The sequence below is a fragment of the Macrobrachium nipponense genome, chromosome 25 (assembly GCF_015104395.2).
Source record: "Macrobrachium nipponense isolate FS-2020 chromosome 25, ASM1510439v2, whole genome shotgun sequence".
Lineage (NCBI taxonomy): Eukaryota > Metazoa > Arthropoda > Malacostraca > Decapoda > Palaemonidae > Macrobrachium > Macrobrachium nipponense.
In genome coordinates this window covers 34,074,512-34,097,843 of record NC_087214.1, presented here as the reverse complement: position 1 = coordinate 34,097,843, position 23,332 = coordinate 34,074,512, and the positions used below count along the sequence as shown (strand labels likewise).

Genomic DNA, 23,332 nt, shown 5'->3' with positions numbered 1-23,332 from the left:
CGACCTGTTCCTCGAAATGAACCAAAGCTAGATGAATGGCTGTTAGCTCTTTCTTGTTTATGTGCCAGGACACTTGTTCTCCTTCCCAAGTGCCTGACACTTCTTGCGAACCTAGGGTCGCTCCCCACCCTGAATCTGAGGCGTCTGCAAACAACGCTAGGCGAGGGTTCTGTAAGCGAAGGGAGATTCCCTTGCTTAGTTTCTGTGGATCTAACCACCAACGGATATTCTCCTTGATCCCTTTCGAGATTGGAAATGTATCTCCTAGATTGTATCTCCGAGATTGGAAATGTATCTCCTAAATTGAAGGGGTCGTAGGTGAAGTCTTCCTAAGGAAACGAACTGTTCCATCGAGGAGAGGGTCCCCAGTAAGCTCATCCATTCCCTCGCGGAACAATGTTCTTCCTTAAGAAGACTGACAACCTTTTCTAAGCAGCGTTCTCTCCTTTCCTGCGAAGGATACGCTAGAAAATCCCGAGAATCCATCTGAATCCCCAGATAGACAATACTCTGCTGGGGAGTCAGCATGGATTTCTCGTGATTTACTAAAAGTCCTAAGGACTTTGTCAACTTTAGAGTAACTAATAGGTCCTCCAGACATTTTTTCTCCGATTGGGCTCTTATTAGCCAATCGTCCAGATATAACGAGATCCTGATCCCTTCCAGATGTAGCCAATAAGCTACATTCTTCATGATGTCCGTAAAGACTTGAGGGGCAGTCGAAAGTCCGAAGCACATCGCTCGGAACTGGAACACTTTCCCTTGGAACATGAACCTCAGATACTTCCTTGCTGCGGATGAATTGGCACATGGAAATACGCATCCTGAAGGTCCAGGGACACCATCCAGTCCCCTGGACGAAGAGCAGATAGAACAGAGGAAGACGTCTCCATTGAAAATTTCTTCTTCAATACAAAGAAATTCAGGGCACTGACGTCTAGAACCGGTCTCCATCCCCCCGATGCTTTCGGTACCAGGAATAGCCGATTGTAGAATCCTGGAGACTGGAGATCTTGAACCAGTTCTACCGCTTCCTTGGAAATCATCTGTTCCACTGCTTGCAACATAGCAAGCTTTCGGACCGGATCCGAGTATCTTGCGGTCAACTCCCTTGGAGTTGTCGTCAAGGGAGGATTTTCCCTGAAGGGGATCAAGTATCCTTTTTTCAGGATAGAGAGGGACCAGGAGTCCGCTCCCTTCTGCGCCCAGACTTTGGCAAAGTGGAGTAGCCTGGCGCCTACTTTCGTCTGGAGGACTTCCTGCTCATCTAGACTTCCCGAAGGACCTTCTAGATGGTCTACTCCTTCTCTCTGGTCTGCGACCTCTAAGAGGGGCTCTAGAAGAGGAGGCACCTCGAAAGGGCTGAACAAAAGAGGGTCTCTCTTTTTTCTCTATAGGCACTGCCGGCCTAAACTTCTTGGCTGAGTGCGTGAGGAGATCCTGAGTTGCCTTCTCCGTAAGAGATTTAGAAACCTCTCTAACAGTCTCTTGTGGAAAAAGGTGCGGGGATAACGGTGCAAAAAGAAGAGATGTCCTTTGCAAAGGTGATACTGCTCTTGCTAAGAAAGAGCTAAAGACAGATCTCTTCTTTAATACTCCCGTTCCAAAAAGAGAGGCAACTTCCACAGAACCGTCCATGACCGCTCTGTCCAGGCAAGCCAGGACGCTCGAAAGTTCCTCCATGGAAACAAAGTCAGTGTCCTGAGCTCTCTTCGCTAACGCTCCCAAAGCCCAGTCCATAAAGTTGAAGACTTCTAGGGTTTTAAAGAGGCCCTTTAGAAGGTGGTCTAGCTCACACATGCCCCAAGTCGCCTTAGCAGACAGCAACGACTTCCTCCTAGAAGAGTCCACTAAGGAAGCAAAATCCGCATCTGCGGAAGAAGGCAGACCTAACCCCATAGGTTCTTTGGTCTCGTACCACCTTCCTGGTTTGCCTGTTAACTTGGAAGGAGGGCAGGAAAAAACTGTCTTGCCCGCTTCCCTTCTGGAAGTCAACCACTCTGAAAAAGTCTTTAATGCCTTTTTCATACAAAGAGCGGGGCGCATCTTGACGAAGGAGACGACTTGAGAGCTTTAGTGCTGGACATCAACGATCCTGGTGAAGGAGGGTCCGCAGGATGAAGGGAGTCTCCGAACTCCTTTAGCAGCAAAAGAGAAAGTCTCTTGTAGTCAGAAACTGCTACATCTACTGGCTCTTCGTCTTCCGATACCTGGTCCAACTGATCCACAGAAGGAGATCGTTTTGGAGTGATCTGGCTCTTCCCGGGAGAAGAACTCCTTTCCCGAGAAGGGGAGCGCGGAACATTAGCACTTCTATACGAAGAGTGAGGCTCCTGCCTGTCGGAAACACTCTTGCGCCTACTAGACTCTTGTTGTCTAGGTTCGTCAGGTTCGTGGCGCTTGCTAGGCTCCTGGCGTCCTGATTCAGGGCGCTTGAAAAGATCCCCGCGTCCTGATTCCTGACGCTTAACAGGCTCTTGGCGCCCTAACACTTGACGCCTAACGTACTCCTGGCGTCCTGCCTTCTGGCGCCCTGACTCCTGGCGCCCTGACTCCTGGCGCCCTGACTCCTGGCGCCCTGACTCATGGCGTCCTGGCTCATAGCGTCCTGATTCCGCCTGCTTAGCAGAATCCTGACGTCCTGAATCCTGTGTTCTAAGAGGCTCTTGATGCCCTTTCTTGCGTCTTGCTGCCTCTTTGCGCCTGTCTGGCTCCTGGTCCTGCAGACCCAAGGGATCCTGATACCTAAAATCGGTTTTCCGGTTCCTTGCACCTAAACCGATCGAGACTTCTGCTCGATTCGCGACTTCTCAGAGGGCGCTTCGGGGAAGACAGCCTATAGGGCGAAAGGGCTCTTCTCTCAGGAGAACAACTCCTATCAGACGAGTCTCTCGACGAAGGCGATAAACGCCCTGGAGATCGTGAGGGTTCTCTCCTATACGAAGCGGGGCGCTTAGCGGAACTCTTAACAGGGAGCGAGACATCCTTCCTCCTTGTAGAGTCCTTAGCAAAAGAGCCTACGAGAGAAGCTAACTGCTCTTGCAGATTAACCAAAAACTTCTTCGTAGGATCCTGAAGAGAAGGCTCCTCTTGTCTAGTCTTCTTAGTCCCGAAGGCCAATCCTCGGGAAAACGCTCTGGGCTGGAGTCAGCCGCGTCTCCTTTAGGCGCCTTCCAGGCTCTCTTCAAAGGGCGCGAAAGAGAGGCCGAACTCCATCCTCGTTTAGGAGAGGAAGAGTCTGAGGCCGAAAAACACTCCTTTAGGACGCCTTTTCTGCGGCAATCCGAGGCAGCCTGGGACTTAACAACAGGATCTGCCGAAGGGACGCCTGACCGTTGGGGATGTTCTGCATCCTCCCTGCGGCTTTCGACATTCCTCCTCCCCTGGGTCCTGGGAGTTTGGAAGCGGTCTAGGCCTAGGAGCAATGAGGAACCAGTCAGACGCCCCCTCCACTGCACTGGGGACACTGCACAAGTCACTATCACCACTCTTACCTTGGTTTAGAGCTCGTAGCTGAGCTTGAAGTTTCTTAATTGAAGCTTTTACATTTTCCCTCTCTGACGAAGAATCTTTGGATTCAGAACAAGATCTACTAGATGACCTAGCTGAAGCCTTTCTCACTCTATCTCTCTCAAGCTTCCTAACATATGATGATAATTCCTTCCATTCAAGCTCCGTAAGGTTCTCGCATTCAACACAGGTGTTAATAAAAGAACATTCATTCTCCCTGCATTTAGCGCAAATACTATGAGGATCTAATGCCGATTTAGGCAGCCTAACCTTACAATCTTCCCTACTGCAAACTCTAAACATAGGTGAAGCCTTAGCGTCAGACATCGTGAAAGAGTAGTCAAAACCAAAGTCGAAAAAACAGTCCACAATAAGCGTATGCCAAGCCAGAGAAAAAACAGAATACGTCACCAAAAAACCAATCCAAATTCTCGGCAAACGAGTTGAAATCCAAGATGGAGGAACGAACAATAGGTGTTGTTCGTTCAACCGACAGAGAAATTATGGCTTAGAAAACGGGAATAGTTCCAGACCCCGCCACCCAGCGGCGGGAATGGTGGATCACCTGACCTACCTGTCGCGTGTGCCGCGAGTTTTGAAATTCTGTCGGGACGACCGAGTCTATAGCTAAGTATATATCTGCTGGGTAAGTTACTTGTACAAAAATATTTTTTGGCTATAAATTTTGTTTAATAAATAAATAAGTAAATTTTTTAAAATACATCACATGAAGTTAGAAGTCATTTTTTTTGGTTTGCTTGCCTGCATTTATTAAGCATTAATTGAAAAACATCATGCAAAATTCTGAAGCAAATCCCCTTCAATATAAGCTCTAAATTTTAGTTTATATCATAATGGAGCCTTAATGCATTGGTGTTTTCCCTTAGAAAATCTTAGCTTAGTGGAACCTCTTCTTGCTAGCTCTTGGAAGTCTCTTTAACCTATGTGGCTCCAACAGAACTAAAGGTGTGCAGCTCTTCACCCAAGTTCCTCTTAGGACTGACTTCCCATATATTTTTCATGCTTAAAGCAACCAAGAATTTCCAAGTATGTTGCTTTTTGTTTTTTCACAGCAAAGTGTCCAGACCTTCTTGGATCAAAGTTAGTCATTCAGTGTATTTCATCACCTTTTTCCCTCGAAGAGAAACTCCCAGTTTTTTTCCTCTTGAATCTTGAACTTCCATGGATTCAGGAAACCTACCTCTGTATGTTGTGGGCAGACTTGATTTTGTTCATGTCGTTACCTTTGGTGATTTAACCAACCCTTACACCAACTTTAGAATCCACAGCTGGTCATGACTCTGAGAAACCACTCCAAGTGCGAGTCCAAAGTCCTTCCTCCCTCTGAGGTTGTACGATTTTCATAATGAGCTACTGCAACTTGCTCTTATTTTGAGGGGGTAGAGCACCTGTTGTCTGGCCTCCCAATCTTACATTTTATCATGATATATCACAGAGAAATACTGTATTGTAAACCAAACTTCATCTCATACTTTAAGGAGAGGATTATGTACTCAATTTTGTAATCTATAGATATGCACATCTGTGATTGCTCAACATATGTGAAGTGTGCTAGTAACCTATCAATATCGTGTGAAGTGATTCACAACCTCCCAAAGCAGCTTGTCACTGCTTCCTCATCCAATCCTCAGCCTGTACATTTCAAAAGTACGATCATTTAAGACTATTCTAGAAACTTATGATCACTCATTCTAAAAAAATCACATGCGTGCCAAACAATCATATAAAACATGATAACTTATTGTATATTATGCAAGACCCAATGTTATGTTCTGAAATGAACAAGGTAAGGAAATAATTCTAGAAATGAATAAGTACTGTATAAGACTGAAAAACATTCTTCAACCTTACTGTGTTCAAGTAAACACTGATAGCGAGAGAAATCAGTTCTCCTAATCTGATAAGAGCTTATTTCCTTATCTCCTAACCTGTTAGCCTTTACAGTACAAGGCTGGACAGAGTCCATGAAAACTCAATCTTACTCTTCCTCCAAACCCTTAAAAAATAAATACTATACATTAAAAGGTTCCTTAAATATGAGCAGAACAATTTCACAGGTGTAAACCATCATTTACTAAACCAAAAACACTCAAAACACTGTAGACTAATTCATCACTGGGATAAATGACAAGACGCTATTATGATCTTCCCAAACTGGTAACATTCATTAATCTCTACAATAAAGATTTTCTGCCCGGCCACATAGCTTTCTACTATCATTTACTTTTCATCCCTTTCCCTTTGCCATCATCCCATTTAGCTGTCAACTCTTTACAATTTACTTTCCCCCCCCCAACTTTTCTTCCCTAGTCCACTACAAATTGTAATAGGGAGGTGGACTCCATGACATGTCTGAAACTTTCAACCAGGAACTGATTGATTAAAGTATCAGGTAATTAAAAGTAAAAACATCTAACATTTCAATTATATTCACCTACCTGATGAAACAGACCCAATCCACAGCCTGTCAAGAAGAATCTGAAGGGTTACATGGATGGCTGCAAAAATTAAGTTGAATATTCCCGTGAAGAGGAACATCTTAGAACCCCCAACTGTTGCAAAGACAGCACCTCCAACAAAGCCACCAATAGCAATACCTAGAAAGGTTTCAAAATACTATTAGCTCAAGAAGATTGTAAAAAGATATTGTAAATATAAATATTGATTCACAGAGTAACAAAGAGAGGTATTTAACTTACCAATTCCTTCAAAAGCTGCACCAACAATGCCCTGCATTGTCGCTTCTGTACCAAGAGGAGCTATGTGGCTTGCGTATGATGTCATGGTGGCGTAAAAGATACCGAACGTAAACCCATTCATGAGTTCGATGGGCAAGAAAACCCAAGGGTTTGTTACAGTGTAATACAGAATGTAGCGATGCCAAACACACCAATAACCAGAGACATTGCTATGGACATGGCCTAGCTTCTTGATGAACCAACCAGAGAGGAAGAAGAATGGTAATTCTCCACCAAAACACTGGACACCCATAATAAGACCCTGCAGGAGCTTCAAGGCTTGGAAGTTGCAGTTCCATTCAAAGGCAACATCTTCCACTAACATGAGCTGAAAAATTAAAAAAAAAATATGGTAAAACCCTACAATCTGAAGGCACCTGACTAATAGGTATCATTTAAAATCAAGGCAGACATTAGTCTTAACCACCCACAACAATCGGAAGCGGAATAGGTAAATGGTCCACCACTTATTGTTGAAAAAAAATTTGGTGGGATATAATTATGTCAAAGATTGTTATGTCCAATGAAAATGAGGGCAATATTGCAGAAAATAGCCACGAAAAGGCTATATGAATTGTGTATCAAACAAAATCTTCCTTTAACTTCTGTTCAGCAACATTCTTTAACCAAAATGATTACTGATGGTCAAACTTACAATGCCTTTGGGATATCAGTTAAATTTATACTTATTATTATTATTAATATTATTATTAGTAGTAGTAGTAGTATTCAGATGAACCCTATTCATATGGAACAAGCCCACAGGGCACTGACTTGGAATACTTGCTTCCAAAGAATATCGTGTTCAATTGAAAGAAGTAACAGACAATAATAGGAAATACAAAAAAGAAGAGATAAGGTTTTAGAAAACAAAAAATGAATCAATAAATACATAAAATGTATGTAAAGTATTAAAATAAAATGATGACTGTTTTAGGATAGTAACGCACTGCATTTTTGCTTGAACTTTTTAAGTCTAAACATATGAACAGACATATTGCACTAGGCAACAAAAGAGAAACCTTACCTGGAATGTCCAAAGAATTCCAGTGGAAATGCCAACAATGACGCAGCACAAAACAAAGAGGACAATTCGGGGCTCACACATCAGCCTCACTACAGAACCTGCAGTTCCTCTCTGCTTTTCATTGCCCTCAATCTGTAGGAGGAACGAGATGTGAGAATTATGCAGTGCATTTCAAAGATACTATGGAGGCGGTGCCTTCCAAAACTACTACAGTTTTAACCTTACCAAAGATATTTCTTAACAACATTACAGTACTTAATGAATGTAATAACATTCCAGTCCCAAAACTACTCATGATAACTTGGCAACCTTTGTGTCCAATACATAACACTAAAGTTACTGAACTGAACTCATTCCAGAACATTGAAAACCATGACTGCTTCTACAGGCTCATGCATACTTTATTCTAAACTCTATCTAAAATTAAAAAAAATTAAAAAGAATAACATGCCAAAGAACTTACATGAAGGCGAGAGGCCACAAAGAGATCGATGAACAAGACTGCGACACAAAGAACAAAAGCCGGGGTATAGTCCTTCTCTGCATCTCCCTCAGATGCATAATCGATCAATCCACCTGTGATGATCACCAAGGTTCCCCATCCCAGGGAGCCAAACAAACGCTGCTGACCGTACTTATTACTGGCAGCACCTGCGTTTAAGGAAAAAAAGGAACTGTTATTCACTAAAACTTTTTCCACAGAAAAGATGTTTAAGGAAAAAAAAGCATCAATCATTTCCTGTAGCAGTTATAGAGGCTGCACAGGGTAGTACCCAAATATATTAATTTTCTGGCTTTTACCTCTCACCCATTCCCCTTGGTTTCTTTATATGCAGCTGTCCAACCTCTTTAACTCTACCCTGGTTCAAGTTTCACCTCAAACTTGAACACCAATCCTTTGGGCAAGCCATAATAGAGTTTGTCGTGTTCAAATGACAATACCTTTCATACACTTTCCGCTTTTCCTCAGCTGCACCATTTTTTCCATCTGTCCATCCGCCTGTGGTGTTTGCACATGGTAACACTGCGTCCTGGGCTTTAAATTATATCCTATTTCTAATATTAACGGTGTAATTCGCACACAGTAAATTATTAAAACACTTTTCTGTTGCAAATGTACACCCAGATATCCTTTTATTTACCTAAAACTTACACATAGCGTAACTATTTAAAGCCCGGGACGCACTGTTACCATGCGAAAACACCACAGGCGGATGGACAGATGGAAAAAAAACAGAGTATAGTCAATCTAGACTACAATATGAGCCAACATAGCCTGAGTTACCCCTGCTAGTTGAGACAATGTATATTGTATGAGAATATTCTACATACAACTACAGTAATAATGTTATCATCAGGTATACAACAAGAAAAATAAAGAAAAAAATAATCAATAGCATTTCATCAAAATTTAAATTGGAGGATGTTGGTAGGAATGGAAGGGCTATCGTATACAGCACAGTTCCAAATCAGGCGATGAATTGTCTATATCATCAATCAGAGTGCTACTTTAGTGATGTTTATTCAGTTTATATCTTCAAGTCAGTTAACATATGCATTACAAACACTTTATATATGCCATGCCTGATATAAAATACAACATTGTTCTAGTTCATTCAATCATTTCCTATTCACAATGAACAAGCCCACTTATGATGAGAGAGAGAGAGAGAGAGAGAGAGAGAGAGAGAGAGAGAGAGAGAGAGAGAGAGAGAGAGAGAGAGAGAGAGAGAATATTTACAACAAACATTAACTGCCAATAATATAGATAATATAAATGTTCCTGAACATTACCTTAATATTCATGTTAATTATTTTAAGTGTTCTAGAGCACAAGAAACATTTTATTTCTCAATTCAATTATATTTCTTATAAAGACAAAACATTCATTGCCTGGACTACCAACAGTTGAGAGACTGTTAATCCCAAATTATAAACACTTGACTTTGTAAATAGCTTAGAAATGTGTGTGAATAACAAATTAAGTAGCAAAACACAATGTACTATGAAAACACATCCAGTGAACTAAAAGTAACAAAAGGTGCCTCATAGTTCCTACTGGCATTCTCCAAAACATAAGGTTTTGAGCAGCTCTAATACAAAGAAAGATGAATAACTTGAGCAGCTCTAATACAAAGAAAGATGAATAACTCACCCAACAGCTGGAAGCAAACAGTATCAGACATGACAACTGTGATGGCAAACCCAGACCAAGCAATAATGATGCATATGAGGTACAACCAAAACTCGTAGTGCGAGATCATTTCCTCGTACGATACCCCCGAAGTGCCAATGTAGTTCATGAAACCTTTGTCATCGCAGAGCACGCTGCTGTTTGCACGAATTATATCCGGACACGTTGGATACACAATCTGATGGGGGACAAAACATTCCTTGAAAGACATTTCATAATCAAGCAGAACTTTATTTAGTCAAATTCCCATTTCAGCTGTTAACTTGATCTCACTAAAGGCGCAAGCAAAAACCAAATATTGATGCCATAATTATTAATTATAAAACAGATAACTGACCCAAAAGATTCCCCCTTGAACGAGCACTAAACTTGGAGGGAGGGATGGCTGAAGTTGAAAAGCCCAGCAAGAAGAGAGAAGAATGAATTGACGTATCTAAGAGATAAAAAGGGAGGCAGATGGGGAGGGTGAAAGGATACTGGAAGGAATGCTTTCAATGTTGTCAAAGATACTTTATAAAACAGCAACCCTCCTCCGGGAACACGTCCGGAAGTCTCTGAACTTGAGATGAATGACTGTTTTGAGTTCTCTTTATGGTAAGACCAAACTCTGAAAAACACATGCTTCTATGTTGCCCTAACTGTGAACCAGCATTTCTATTTACTGTATCTGAGGTCAGACTTTTAACTGATGCACCCAAAAAGTTGTTTGGGGCAGAACACACCAATGGCATTCCAAGAGTAAAATTACTTTCCCTTTCTACCACAACAGAGATACAAAAACTAGGAAAAAATTATACAAAACATTTAAAACTGCCTAAATGTCAAGGTTAATGAAAAGTAAATGCAGTATATATGTACAAGGACAAAATGAACATGCAGAATAAAGTCCTGATGTCCAAAATATAAATAAATAAAAATAAAAGGCTCAAATCCAGGTACTAAATACCTAAGCATATTAGGGAAACCTAGCTACAGCATTTGTAAATAAAGTGGAGGCACTGCTGGCTGTATAAAATGCAAAATATATACATAAAATAGGGCGGAATTTTACATTTCTTACTACAAGATGCTCGTAAGCCTGCAAATCATGAAATTATGATCTAAAATGAATTCTCTGTAACATAGCAATGATTTAAAATCAAGAAACACTGCCATCAATCACTTGCAAAGCAAGCTGAACAATCGAAACTGAAATGGAGATCGCTCCCCTGTGGTGGACTAAGTGACTCAAGTTCTTCACTCTGTAACAGAAACTCTGCACTTGGCTGATTCTGTCTCTCCTGGGTAGTATGCATAAGTAATAATATAACATCTGCTTATAGCACAAACAATGCGTGATATGAACATACCTCTTCACCATAGAGATTGATGGTATTAACGGGGAAAAACGTACACAGGCCTTCTTTATCAAAGTGAGACACTTTAGTTGTAGCTTTGAAGGTGAGACGGTCTTCCAGGCACATAGATGAAGTATTCCAAGATTCACATATTTGTTCTATGTTTTCCCGAGCTCCGTAAAGCTCCACCTGAAATATGCATGGAACCATTAGAGAAATAACTTTCTGAAAATAAAAAACAATTGTTTCAGCAATAAAAAACTGAAGCAACTACTACGATGTCTAACATGAAGTTTGTAATCATAAATTATTATCAGGCACTAAGTTAAGAAATCTTGTGCTTCATTTTTCACGTAACAAACAAAAAAGTGGAACAGTAGTTGAATCACTAATACAGTCAAACCTCGGTTTTCGTATGCCTCTCTTTTTGTACATTTTGGTTTTTGTAGACTTTTTTTCTACAAAATTTTGTCTCGGTTATTGTACGTTTCCTCAGTTTTAGTACACTTAGAAAAGCTCCATCCAGGGCCCAGCTCATGACTGGGCCCAAACAAGGAATCCCATCTTTTTTTGCAACCCATTCTGCTTTTGAGTTCGTTGTTTTTGTGCTTTTTGTGCTTTTTTATTTGAGTGCAACTGCTAAATAAACCATCATGGGGCCAAAAAAAGGTTGGAAACACTATAGAATTCAAGAAAGAACTCGTAGGAAAGTGTTGGAGGAAGATGTATGCCAATCCAAGTGAGAAAATGCCTACAACAAGCGCTGCTGTTAGTGAATTTAGGCCAGCAGAGGCTGGTTTGAAAAATTCAGAAAACGAATGGGCATATATAATGTGCCTACTTCAGGGATTAAAGACATGTTTGCCAAGTGGAAGGATGTAAGAAATTTTGTGGAGAATTATCATCCCAACAAAGAAGTAATCCATGTCTCCATGTTTAACGACAATGCTGTGTTTAATTTAAGGCAAATTTTAAAGAAACAGCAGAAACAAATGTCTCTAAACAGTTTTGTTGTGCGACAGGGGTCCAGTAACTCATAGTCTGGTCCTAGTGCCAGTAAAAAACAAAGAGAAGTATAACCCCTGATAGGTCCTTGATACCTGAAGTCCTTCTGGAGGGAGATTCTCCTTCCAAACATTAACCTCTCCACCTTCCTCTCCCCTCCTCTCTGTCTTCCATCCACTAACAGGTGTTTCCCTAAAGGTAAGAGTGAAGTTAAATGTTCATTTATTTATTTCAATAGTCCTTTATATTTATTTCTCATTGTTTTCTGTAGGTAAATCTGTTTTTATTCCCCATGAAATATATTTTTTGTTAATATCTTCGGAAATCTGGAACGCATTAATTGCATTTACATTATTCCTTATAGGAATTGTTGTAGTTTTTGTACATTTCGGATTTTGTGGGAGGTTCCAGGATGGATTATGCACAAAAACCGAGGTTCCTCTGTATATAAATATTATGAGTTACTGTTAAATAACAAGATAGCAAGATTCTGAAAGAGGCCAGATATGTGCTTTTCACATAAATAGAATAGTTGGAAAACTAACATTTACTCTGAATAAGTGAGCATGACACAAACTTATAGAAAAATACATTAACAGTAATCTCTAATTACTTAAAAAGCATTGTACTGTAATATTTAATGGTGCACAGATAATCTTTCTCTGATGTGTGCTAATAGACATTATGCCTCATTTGTATAATTTCATTCGGACTACGGTACTTCAGTTTCAAGCGTCACGGCTGCCCAATCATATCTTCCATATGAAACGAATAATGTACAATACTCCTCAATAGCATTACTCCATCTTATGAAGGATCAAAGTACTAAGCCAACTCTAAAAGTGTTTAAGAATAAGCTCGACAAATATCAAGCTGCATCCCAGACCATCCAAGGGGTATAAGAAGCAAAATATACCAGAAGATGCATTAGCAATTCTCTGGTAAACATTAGAGATGCCTCACACTGAGGGACCTGGGGCGTCCCGAACGAGCTGTAAGGTCTGTAAGGTTCATCCTCTCTACTTAGCCCCAAAAAGAATCAGAATCTCAAAACACACAACTAAGCAAACTGAAAGTCCTTCCTCACCTGGCAAGTCACTGTCTGGTTGTCTTGAATGGAACTCAGAAAATCGTTGCTCCCGCACTTTTCTCTCTTCGTACAGAGCTTCAAGTAGCTAGTGGGCGCAGTGCAGTCGAGCAGTAAATTACTTGATTTTGCATTTGCATCGGAGGGCAAAGGAGGGCAAAAGTAGAGACTGTCGAGAAAGAAAGTCATTGGTTAAAACTTTTCCCTTTTGAAGTTATAAACATTTGTAAGCTATTGAAAAATTTGTGAGAGCTGTTTCATAGACAGTAATTATTAGACAGCTACACTACAATCAATTTTCAGTCATCAGATAACATAATAGCATTTACACTACACTAAATATTGTACAAAAATAATAATGTGAATAACATACAACTTATTTCAATTCCGAAACGAACTTATTGTAGCCTGTTTGTGGAAGATAGTTCATCTAGGCTGTTATAGTAACTTCTTACTTCCCTCAAACCCCCGGCTACAGTCCAGTCTGTTCCCAAAGTTACACCCATGCTCATCTAAGACCTTCCCTTCAACAAAAAGGGTTCTTTACTTCCCTCTCTTGCCTACCTCCTCTTGTGCATTTACTTTACATTTTTATTGATTTATTTCTTTTATTTGTTAATTAATTTTCTTTTCTAATAACTGCTCTACTCTTTCTTTGTCTATTTACTAATACCTTCTGTTACATCTTTCAATAATTCTTTGGAAGCTTGAATTTCAAATCAATGGCCCCTGTGGTGGTGGGCTTGTTTCATATGTGTAGGTCATCTCCTGGATTATATTAATAATAATAAGAACACCAGGCACGATTCCAAGATCCCTGAAAAGGAACTTTGAAAAATCAGAGGCCGAAGTAGCTACAGGACTCATGCAGAAGAGTGTGCTCCTGGAAACAGCGCACATAGTAAGAAAAGTGATGGACTCCTAAGGAGGCAGGATCCAACTCGGAACCCCACCACACTATAAATACCACCCAGTCAAATTGGAGGACTGTGATAGACCCAAAAAATAACATTAATAATAATAATAATAATTTCAGGCAATGTGAATCTCTTATGCCACAGTCATCTTGTAATACCGAGATCCTCTTATGACACAACTGATACATCTGGTACACAGTTTTGAGTTCACTCAAAATGCCATTTCCACTCCTGCATCATGGACACTTTTCTTTACATTCTCCTTTCGGGTCACTTTAACCTTTGTTTTGATGTACAATGATTCTCAGTCCTACCTCCCCAATGCAACTCTTCACCTTCTACATATTTTGCCAACTAATTCTTCAGGTTTTCTTGTTTAGCATCTCAGCACCTGCATAAAGGGGTTCCAAAAAGTCCCCTTTCTTGCACTCATTCGTACCCTCCTCCATGATTGCGATATATAGCAGATGGCTTTGAGATGATCCTTGATCGACAGCTACATCAATCTCAAATCCTTTTGATACATCTGGCAATGTCTTGACTCTTTCATCTTGCGCCATGGTACATAGAGTAATGTGCATCTTGGTCTTTGGACAAATACCCTTTCAAACCTGCAAACACATATAACCTGATCCTCTTTTCGTGGAACTTTTCCAGTTGTTGCCTTGTCATTAATACTGTTCTTAAAAATTTTCTCAGCATTTTCAAAGCATACTTATGCAATGTTACTCCTAGATCATTTCTATGTTTTGTTTGTTTGTTTGTTTGTATGGTGCTTTTACGTTGCATGGAACCAGTGGTTATTCAGCAACGGGACCAACGGCTTTACGTGACTTCCGAACCACGTCGAGAGTGAACTTCCATCACCAGAAATACACATCTCTCGCTCCTCAATGGAATGGCCGAGAATCGAACCTGCGACCACCGATGTGGGACGCCAACACCATACCAACCACGCCACTGAGGCGCTCATTTCTATGTTGAAGTGTGTCCAGAATACCTTCAAACATCATCACTGTTACAATTTCTTCCCAGCTGGTCTGCTAGTATAGTTATAGTGGTTAGTATTGTGACATGCCACTCAGATGTTGGGGGTTTGTGTCTTCCCCAGGGCAACGACAAATCACTGGCTTTGTATCATGCTCATTCACTGCTGCAGTGTGGTCTCTGTGATGGGAGGCTGAAACCAACATTTTTTGGAATCTTGAATTTCAAGTCAGTGGTACCTTTGGTGTGTTTGTTCCATGTGAATAGGTTTCATCTACTGAAATAATAATAATAATAAATAATAATTATTAATAATTAATAATAATAATAAGAATAATAATAATAATAATAATAATAATAATAATAATAATAATAATAATAATAATAATAACACTGACCATCTGCCAGTTTTTTTTTAATATGCTGGGAAGTCTACTGATGACCCTCTAATCTTATTGCTTTTATTAAGTCTCTTCTTACTCAAAATGGTCCCACGAGCTTCTCCATACCTCACTGGGGTCCTCTTAACCTCTTAAGATGTTATTTTCTGTACTGCTCCTCCAATAATGCAACATACTCCACTTCATATTCATTTCCTTCATTCAAAAGATTTCCTGAATATAGCATCAATCATTTCAGCGTCTCTTTTCAACTTTAATTTCTGCTTTTTCACCTTTTACATATTTCACTCCTTTCCAAATCTTGTGCATCTTTCCTCAGCAAGTTCGACATTCTGGACATTTTCTCTTTTCCCTCCAATCTGCTGCCGAGATTCTGATTCCAGTCCTCTTAACTCCTCCTCTTTGTTCTTGCCACCAATCTTCTATCTCTACTCTTTCCTATACATACTACATCCCCGTCCTTTTCTCTGTCTGTCCTGTATCATAGCCTGAAGTTTCTCTCTTCTTCAATTTCCCTCAATACACCTTCTTCCACCACCACATCTCTCTTTCTCATAGACCTTCCTTTGTATCAAATCACATATTACTATTGACTTTTGTAAGCCTTTTTTCAGATACAGCAATTCAACAAACCACTTTCAAACATATATTTGCTAACATTTTCTTGAAACATTTCGATTTCTTTACTTTTCAATTTCCATGTCACAATTCTTCTTTCTTACCTTTGCTATTAAATCATCTCGCAGGAGTCTCTGCTGTGTTAAGTATAGCACTTCATTTGTAATGATAGTGCAATCACCTTCTGTGATGGCGTCTATTTCTCGACATAATACAATCAATTTGCGTTTCCTCTTCTCCACTCTTGTATTCTATCAACTTCTTTCTGGGCTTCTTAAACATGAATGCTTTTACTGTTGTATAATAAAAGCAGTATATTCAGTTCCATAAACTACTGTACAGTTAATGAAAGATTAAACCTAGCACAGTATAGCTAACCACTGATTCCTACAAACCATTATCTCAAGTCCTGCTCTTCTCTTTGAGAACAACAGAAACTGGATGACATACAAGTTATTTCTGTACATGAAAAATGATAAATAGAAGAAAAAGAAAAAAAATAATACAAAATCACACATGTATTACTACAGCCTGACTCTGAATATTTAATGCAACATAGGCAATCTAATGACTTGCTATAAACAACATTAAAGAAAAGCAAAATACTGTACAAAAAGTTAGCAAGATTACAGAATCTCAACGTACCTAAAAAATCCAATTGCACTGATAGCAATGGAAGACAGGAACACTCCGCGATGAATATGAAAGCAGTCAGACAGAGCACCTGAACACGTTTTGGCAAAAAGGCCGATAAAGGGCAGGACGGCATAAATTAAACTTATGCCCACAATGGGGATTCCCAGCTGACGAGCGTACACAGGTAAAAATGGAACCACTGGTGCTGTACCTGAGGTTTGATCAAAAGAAAGAAATTTTGGCTTTAGTACATATAACAAAAATCTTCATACGTACAGCAGTGGTACATGCATACCATAATAATTTACTGATTATCAAAAATAGTGAACAAGCAAAACACATCAAGTTAACCTCAACTTTCATAGTTTTCCCTCAGAGTCATCAACCATATCACAGGTTTATTATCATCGAATCACTGCTGAAGTGCTCTTGTCCCTAAATAATTACAAATACATCTCTCTTTCACAATATTCTTTGCTGTGCAGTAAATTCTAAGGTACACTTTAGAAGGCTGAGGTGTCTATCATGAATATATATCAGTGAACCTTTTCTAGGTTACTGTGTAATGCTTTCTTCTATTTATCAAAGTAGGTTTAATGATTAATTATATAATACTCTATAACATTAATACAAAGCAACAATTCAGTAATATCTATCCACTGTCACTTACAAACAGGATTACCACTAAAACTAAATTCCTTGTATACTGGATTACCCTTTACCAAATGCAATATGTATTTCAAACTTTAACTAGGAAAGAGAAACTCTGTAGTATGTCCTGCTAATCCAACTTGAATGACTCTATGTGATCCTCTTACTTATCGAAAATTATAGAATGAAATACTAGTAACATTCTTCTACTGGAAATATCTACAACAAAAAGCTTCTATAAACAATAAAGATGAAAACCTACAGATAACTGTACTGAACATACCTAGAAGAACACATTATAATCATGAGCATAAACAAGAACAAAATCAGTAACACTTCAATATAGGGTCCGAGAAGCCTTCCACTCACCTGCAAACAGCAAAAAGTAATGACTTTTCATTGGCAACAATTCCACGTTGATCTTCATCATGGCTTCTTTGACTGTACTTTGCTCTGTAATATCTGAAATGAGTTAGAATTTATGTTACGATGCATTAGCGCATATAAAAATACATAAAATATTCTAAATATGAAATTTGGAAATGGTGAGTTTATAATACAGATGAAACGAGCAATAGTGCAACATCCACTGAGTGAACCACCATGAATTACCTACAACAAAATAGTATGAGAAACTTTAGTTAATGCCCAGTTAAAAAAGGAATTGTCTCTAGAGATACGGAACATTTCATTTTATTTACTAAATCACAGCATTTTAAATGTTTTATAATTAGATTAACTGACAACGATGGAGATTCTGGTAAAATCTCTACAAACATTTGTTTCCCAAACTTGATTTTTATTGTCGAATACATTGGGACCCTCACGCAAAATTATATCTGTTAGTCTTACATCCTCGTCAAAGTTGCAGTGGTGGAATTCAAGGACATTTTCTAAGCACTCAAAGTATTCGTCTGTTCTCAGTTTTTGTTGTTTTATGTTTTCTGAGATAGCAATATACAATAAAAGTATTTAGAGTCAAAATTACATCAAAACCAGCATTCTATAAAATAAATAATCAACCTTAAGCAATAAAAAGATAATGATCTCTGGGCTTACACCGGGTAAATCAGAATGAAGTGAATTTTACCATAGAAGAATTTCTGACCATTACAGAAATCTTCAAGTTAAAAGAGAGGACAAGTTTCAGCTCTCAAATGGTCTCGCCTAGTACTTCCAAAAAAACATAACCTAACCTATTAACCTAACCAGCACAGAGAAACTTTTTCTCCCGCTGAGAAGTCAGTGCCACATATGCCTAGCCACCGTCGGCTTCAGGCACATACATTCACGGAGAGCCCTGTCACATTTAATCTGATACTTGCAGCTCCCAGCATCCTGGATGCGAGTTCACACCACTAGACAGTTGACACTTATTCTCTCATTTTACTCCAGGTTAAATCAACATTCATAAATATATAAATAGCTGATAAAAAGTTATTTTTAATGTTATTATGAAATCAATTTATACCTTCCACTTGATTACTTCTCCAAAGATAGCTATTCTCCAGCTGAAACTCAAGTGAAAAGCAGGGATAGCCTGCAAATAGGCTAAGCGCAGAATTCAGAAAAATAACAAGTCTTCACTGGAAGAAAGATTAAACAACCATTATACAAGGCAAGATACTATAATGTGAGTGGGGAGGAAAAACCTCAAATGGAGGAGCAAATATACTTGGGCATGAAAGACATTGCCAAAGAAATGGAAGAATTCCTATATAATATTTTCGGAGGTAAAAAAGGGACAGAAAAAGGTCATTCTAGGCAATATCTCCGCATGGACTGCAAGGAACGGTCCCGCGAATAAGAGAGCCACTAGGGATTAGGGCATCCAATATATTTTGCCATGTTAAATGCTGGTCCCTGGGGGTTAATTACAATTGAACCCGCCAAAATAACAGTAAATTCTTAATATGCAACCAAAAATACTGTAGGAAACTGCAATTTCTAAAGAAATACCTGACGCAGAGTTAATACCTAGATCTACCCAGAATAATCATGTGGGCTCCCTACATAGGCTGTAGAAACTGCCTGTCGTGAATTTCAATTCAAAAGTCAAAACCGTCCTTTACTATAGTAGATTTACATCAAGTGCATTGATGTCTAGGTCAGTCCCTTACGTCGCTCCTGATTGGCATTTGATAAGCCAAAAGGGCTGGAAACTCTCAGTCTCTCAAGAGTGTTCACAGAGGCAGGATGTATATTCCACATCTCCTGAAAGACGTATACCTCAGGAGATGTGGAACATAGATCCTACCCATGTGAACGCTCTCGAGAGACTGAGTTTCCAGACCTGTGATTGGCTTATCAACAGCCAATCAGGAGCGACATTACTAGAGGGGAAATGCTGCAATAGCCCTAATTTAACCATAAGTACGCAATTACGTATATTTTTCCCGTCTTAAAGACTCCAATTCGTCATAAATTTATCATAAATTTGTCATAAAATAACATCAGGTATATTACTACCTAAACACTTGAGGCCCCAGATAGGTTAGGTCAGACCATTGAATTCCGACCCAGACCCACTTAACCGACCGAAATGTGTTGGAGAATTATTTAAAAATTAAATCAGACGTTTAAAAAGTTACATCCCCGTACGAATGTCTTTAGTAACGTTAAAAAAAACTGTAAATATGCGCGGTCTGTCGAAGACTGACGGAGAAGGACCTCTTGCATCATCGCCGTCGGAGAACTGTCAGATCGCCGAGTCCGATCTCTGGACAATTTTTACTCTACAAAAGGTCTTTTATGTTCATAAAATCCTTTTAAAACACTATAAATAAAAGCATTTAAATATTACCAAAATGACAACGCGCTCGTTAAATGGAATAAAGGGCTAAAACATGGACAGCCAGGGGGCCGTTTGTATACAACTTACATCGACAGTACAGACGACAACTCCGAAGTGTTCTGACAAAAAGCAGCGAACGCTTGACCTAACAACTTTGCATGGTGTCACAGTTGCCAGGATGCCGTTTAACTATATTTATACTATAAGGTCTTCCTTTCTCTTGTAATTTTTTTTATCACAGTAATAAGGAACTACAGCATAATCTATAAGAAACACTCCAAACAGAGGTTTTAAGTCATCAGTTAGAAGTAGATAAACTGACGACAACGCCTAAACATTTCACGGTGTCACAGTTGCATCAATGGAGACTTTCAACAAGAACTTAAATTTGGCTTTCTGTTTTTCCTCTTTTTTTAGGTTTAAATTTGAAGTTGCCAATTCAAAATGGATGAGCAAATTATGAATGAAGTCTTACCCCTAATGAATGTGCGAGAGGCAATAAAATTTATCCAATTGTATGTTAGTAATGAACAGAAATATTATTGTAAAATGTAACAGATGACATTCAAGTCACACATATGTGCAACTGCTCTCTCTCTCTCTCTCTCTCTCTCTCTCTCTCTCTCTCTCTCTCTCTCTCTCTCTCTCCTCATCTCTCTCTCCTTCTCTCTCCTCCTCTCTCCTCTCTCTCTCTCTCTATCTCTCTCTCTCTCTCTCGTCTCTCTCTACTCTCTCTCTCTCTCTCTCTCTCTCTCTCTCTCAAATAATCAAGTGTTAGTGTTATGTTAGTGTTATCATTCAGCAAGAAAGAAAGTGAGAAATTATTCAAATTCCAAAATGTTTCTACAACGATAAATCCTCAAGTAAATACGACTTAAGACCAAATTACTACTACGACTTACGCCATCATACTTTATACAATAAAATAAAGACATATAAGTAGACACAAAAATGCACGCGCATACATACGAGACTCCTGTTATGGAAGCTTAACTTACACAAGGCTTATCAAAGATTCAGTTGCTGAGATATAAGATATCAGTGACGTATATATGTCTTTAAGCTAGTACCAGCACCAATAACTTATGGTGGTCGATTTTTTTCTATTTCTCTCAGGCCTTAACGATACTAGAAGTTATTCAGTTGATGGACTCAGTGATCTTTTGTCACTGAAAAACAATACCGAAGAGATGATCTTGATCGTAACACGGAGAAAGAATTATTGGATGCTCAAATTCAATCATTGTTTGTATGGTACTATGAAGGATTTTTTTTAATGATTTGATGGTTGTCCTGGTTAATTTCCAATTAAAAGCATTGAATCCACCACACTCCTGCATTGACTGAACACCCTCTTCAAGTCAACAAAGAGTTCATTTGCCTAACTTTGTATTTCCTAGGTTTTTATTTATTTTTTAAGAAGATATAAGATGTGATCGACACTACTCTTCTTGTAAAAATATATCACCATGGTAAGATTAAATCTACATATAAAACATGATATAAGTATTGTATCTTTATGAAAATCATTCAAATACTCGCTCAAAGAAGGGCATTTTCTGAAGCTGATATGAAGTTCTATCTGGAAGATAATATGCTTCGATATGGTCCACTTGAATAGGGACTGATATCGTACTAGGCCTATTTTTTTTTGCCTTACTTGCTTGGTCATCATTTAGTGAATTAATTTTATTATATAAATCGTGCTGCATGACATATTAAGTGGTTCATGTAAAAAAAAGAGAGGAGTTTTCGTGTTTTCGTTTGACTTTTGGATATTATCTTTCTTCCATTCTAAATTTGAAAGAGGATTTACATTCATTACCATAACCAGATCATCGAACCCAACAAGTTTACTCGGGGACGACTGCGCGAAGTTCAGGTTAAAACACCTTCATGGAGTTTTTTAATTTCCTGTATATTTATTTACTCTATCAAATTGGCTTGTTTTAATGCTACAGGTAGATCTCGGCATTAAAAAGAATATTCAGGGATTATAACTGGAATGAAATTTTATTTGTTTTGAAAGCGCAGATCGGACCTCCTTATAGTTGTTTGCCTGACTATGTGCCATGACTATTCGCTAGCTTCCAAGCAGATATACGAGCGGAACTAAGGACTATTTCCAGTTTATTGTATAAGATTTCTAAGAAATATCAAGATATTTATTAGTTTTTAATATTTTAGGTAAATATAAATATAATTTTAAAATTTATACTAAATTTTCATGTAAAAATGTTATATATTTATTATAAAAAGAATCGCCAGCGTTATCTTTCATGACGCGGAACTAACTTAGTTTACCTTAGTTACGAGAGTAAACAAAATTGCTGCCGACTAGTCATCTTAAATGTTGCTATGTCCAAAATAGAAAACCATTTTCTTAAAATTGTATATATTTAGGACAAAAATTTTATTGAATTTCATTAATATATAAATATATGTTTTGATTATTTGACATATATTTTCAAGGAAACTTTTGTTTGTAGGGTATTTGACCGCTTCCAATGATGGTTATCGAAAGGTATACTCATAAATTGGTATTCCTAATGGGAGGGAAAATGGCACAGAAAAGAGAGAGAGAGAGAGAGAGAGAGAGAGAGAGAGAGAGAGAGAGAGAGAGAGAGAGAGAGAGAGAGAAATTGTCCATTTAAATATAACAATTGGCGAAAACGATGTCATTTAACCCCATTATCACCAAAACACAAAACACAAAATCTATCAACAACGGATGTGCTGACTCGGTACTGACGAAGTTTCTGCAAAATCAGCATGAGAGAGAGAGAGAGAGAGAGAGAGAAGAGGGAGAGAGACGAGAGAGAGAGAGAGAGAGAGAGAGAGAGAGAGAGAGAGAGAGAGAGAGAGAGAGAGAAAGTCCTAACATATCTCTCACCTTCTTGACGGAGCAGCAACAGAAACGCCGATGGAGGCAATCAGAGATATATGAATTCGACCTTGAAATACGATTTGTGCAACCTATATATTGCACTTTGGCGAAACCCAGCTCAGCTGCGGAGTGTCTTTATATGTCCATAAAGTCGCCCGCATAAATTCCTGCTGAAAAAAAAATAAAAGAAACGGTTCCTTTTCCGTCTATATAAATGTCACATATAGAACCACAATCGTATATATAGTACTATGCTCCCGCGAACTTGGCCAGTCTGCAAATGCCTCGATGTAAGATTCCTCCTTGAATAAGGACTTGGCGAGTGAATCACGTGATACGTTGTGAATCCTGCGTGATTCTTTCTTCACCGTTCGTTGGTTTAATAATGCAAAGTGCATCTGCACTGGCCAGGATACACCAGCCTGGCCCAAGTTTTAGAGACAGGGGTCAAGTTCGTGATCTATCAAAGGCTATATTACTGTATCCAAAGAATGGCCAAGGTTATTCGTCTCACATAGGCCT

General features: G+C 38.9%; 2 protein-coding genes across 3 annotated transcripts in view; one reads left to right on the top strand and one right to left on the bottom strand.

The window, feature by feature from the left end:
- LOC135199336 (major facilitator superfamily domain-containing protein 6-like) overlaps positions 1–20,055 on the bottom strand; it is a 79,464-nt gene extending 59,409 nt beyond the window's left edge. The window contains exons 1-10 of the mRNA XM_064227274.1: positions 20,011–20,055; positions 17,499–17,591; positions 16,488–16,689; positions 12,920–13,088; positions 10,840–11,016; positions 9,452–9,668; positions 7,760–7,947; positions 7,297–7,428; positions 6,231–6,597; positions 5,970–6,128 (exon numbers count right to left, since the gene is read on the bottom strand). Coding sequence (XP_064083344.1) covers positions 5,970–6,128; positions 6,231–6,597; positions 7,297–7,428; positions 7,760–7,947; positions 9,452–9,668; positions 10,840–11,016; positions 12,920–13,088; positions 16,488–16,689; positions 17,499–17,559 — 1,672 coding nt within the window. The 5' untranslated portion in view covers positions 17,560–17,591; positions 20,011–20,055. The remainder of the gene's footprint in view (positions 1–5,969; positions 6,129–6,230; positions 6,598–7,296; positions 7,429–7,759; positions 7,948–9,451; positions 9,669–10,839; positions 11,017–12,919; positions 13,089–16,487; positions 16,690–17,498; positions 17,592–20,010) is intronic.
- The window catches only part of LOC135199338 (trafficking protein particle complex subunit 5-like), a 44,077-nt gene that overhangs the window by 12,508 nt on the left and 8,237 nt on the right, over positions 1–23,332 (top strand). The window lies entirely within an intron of this gene.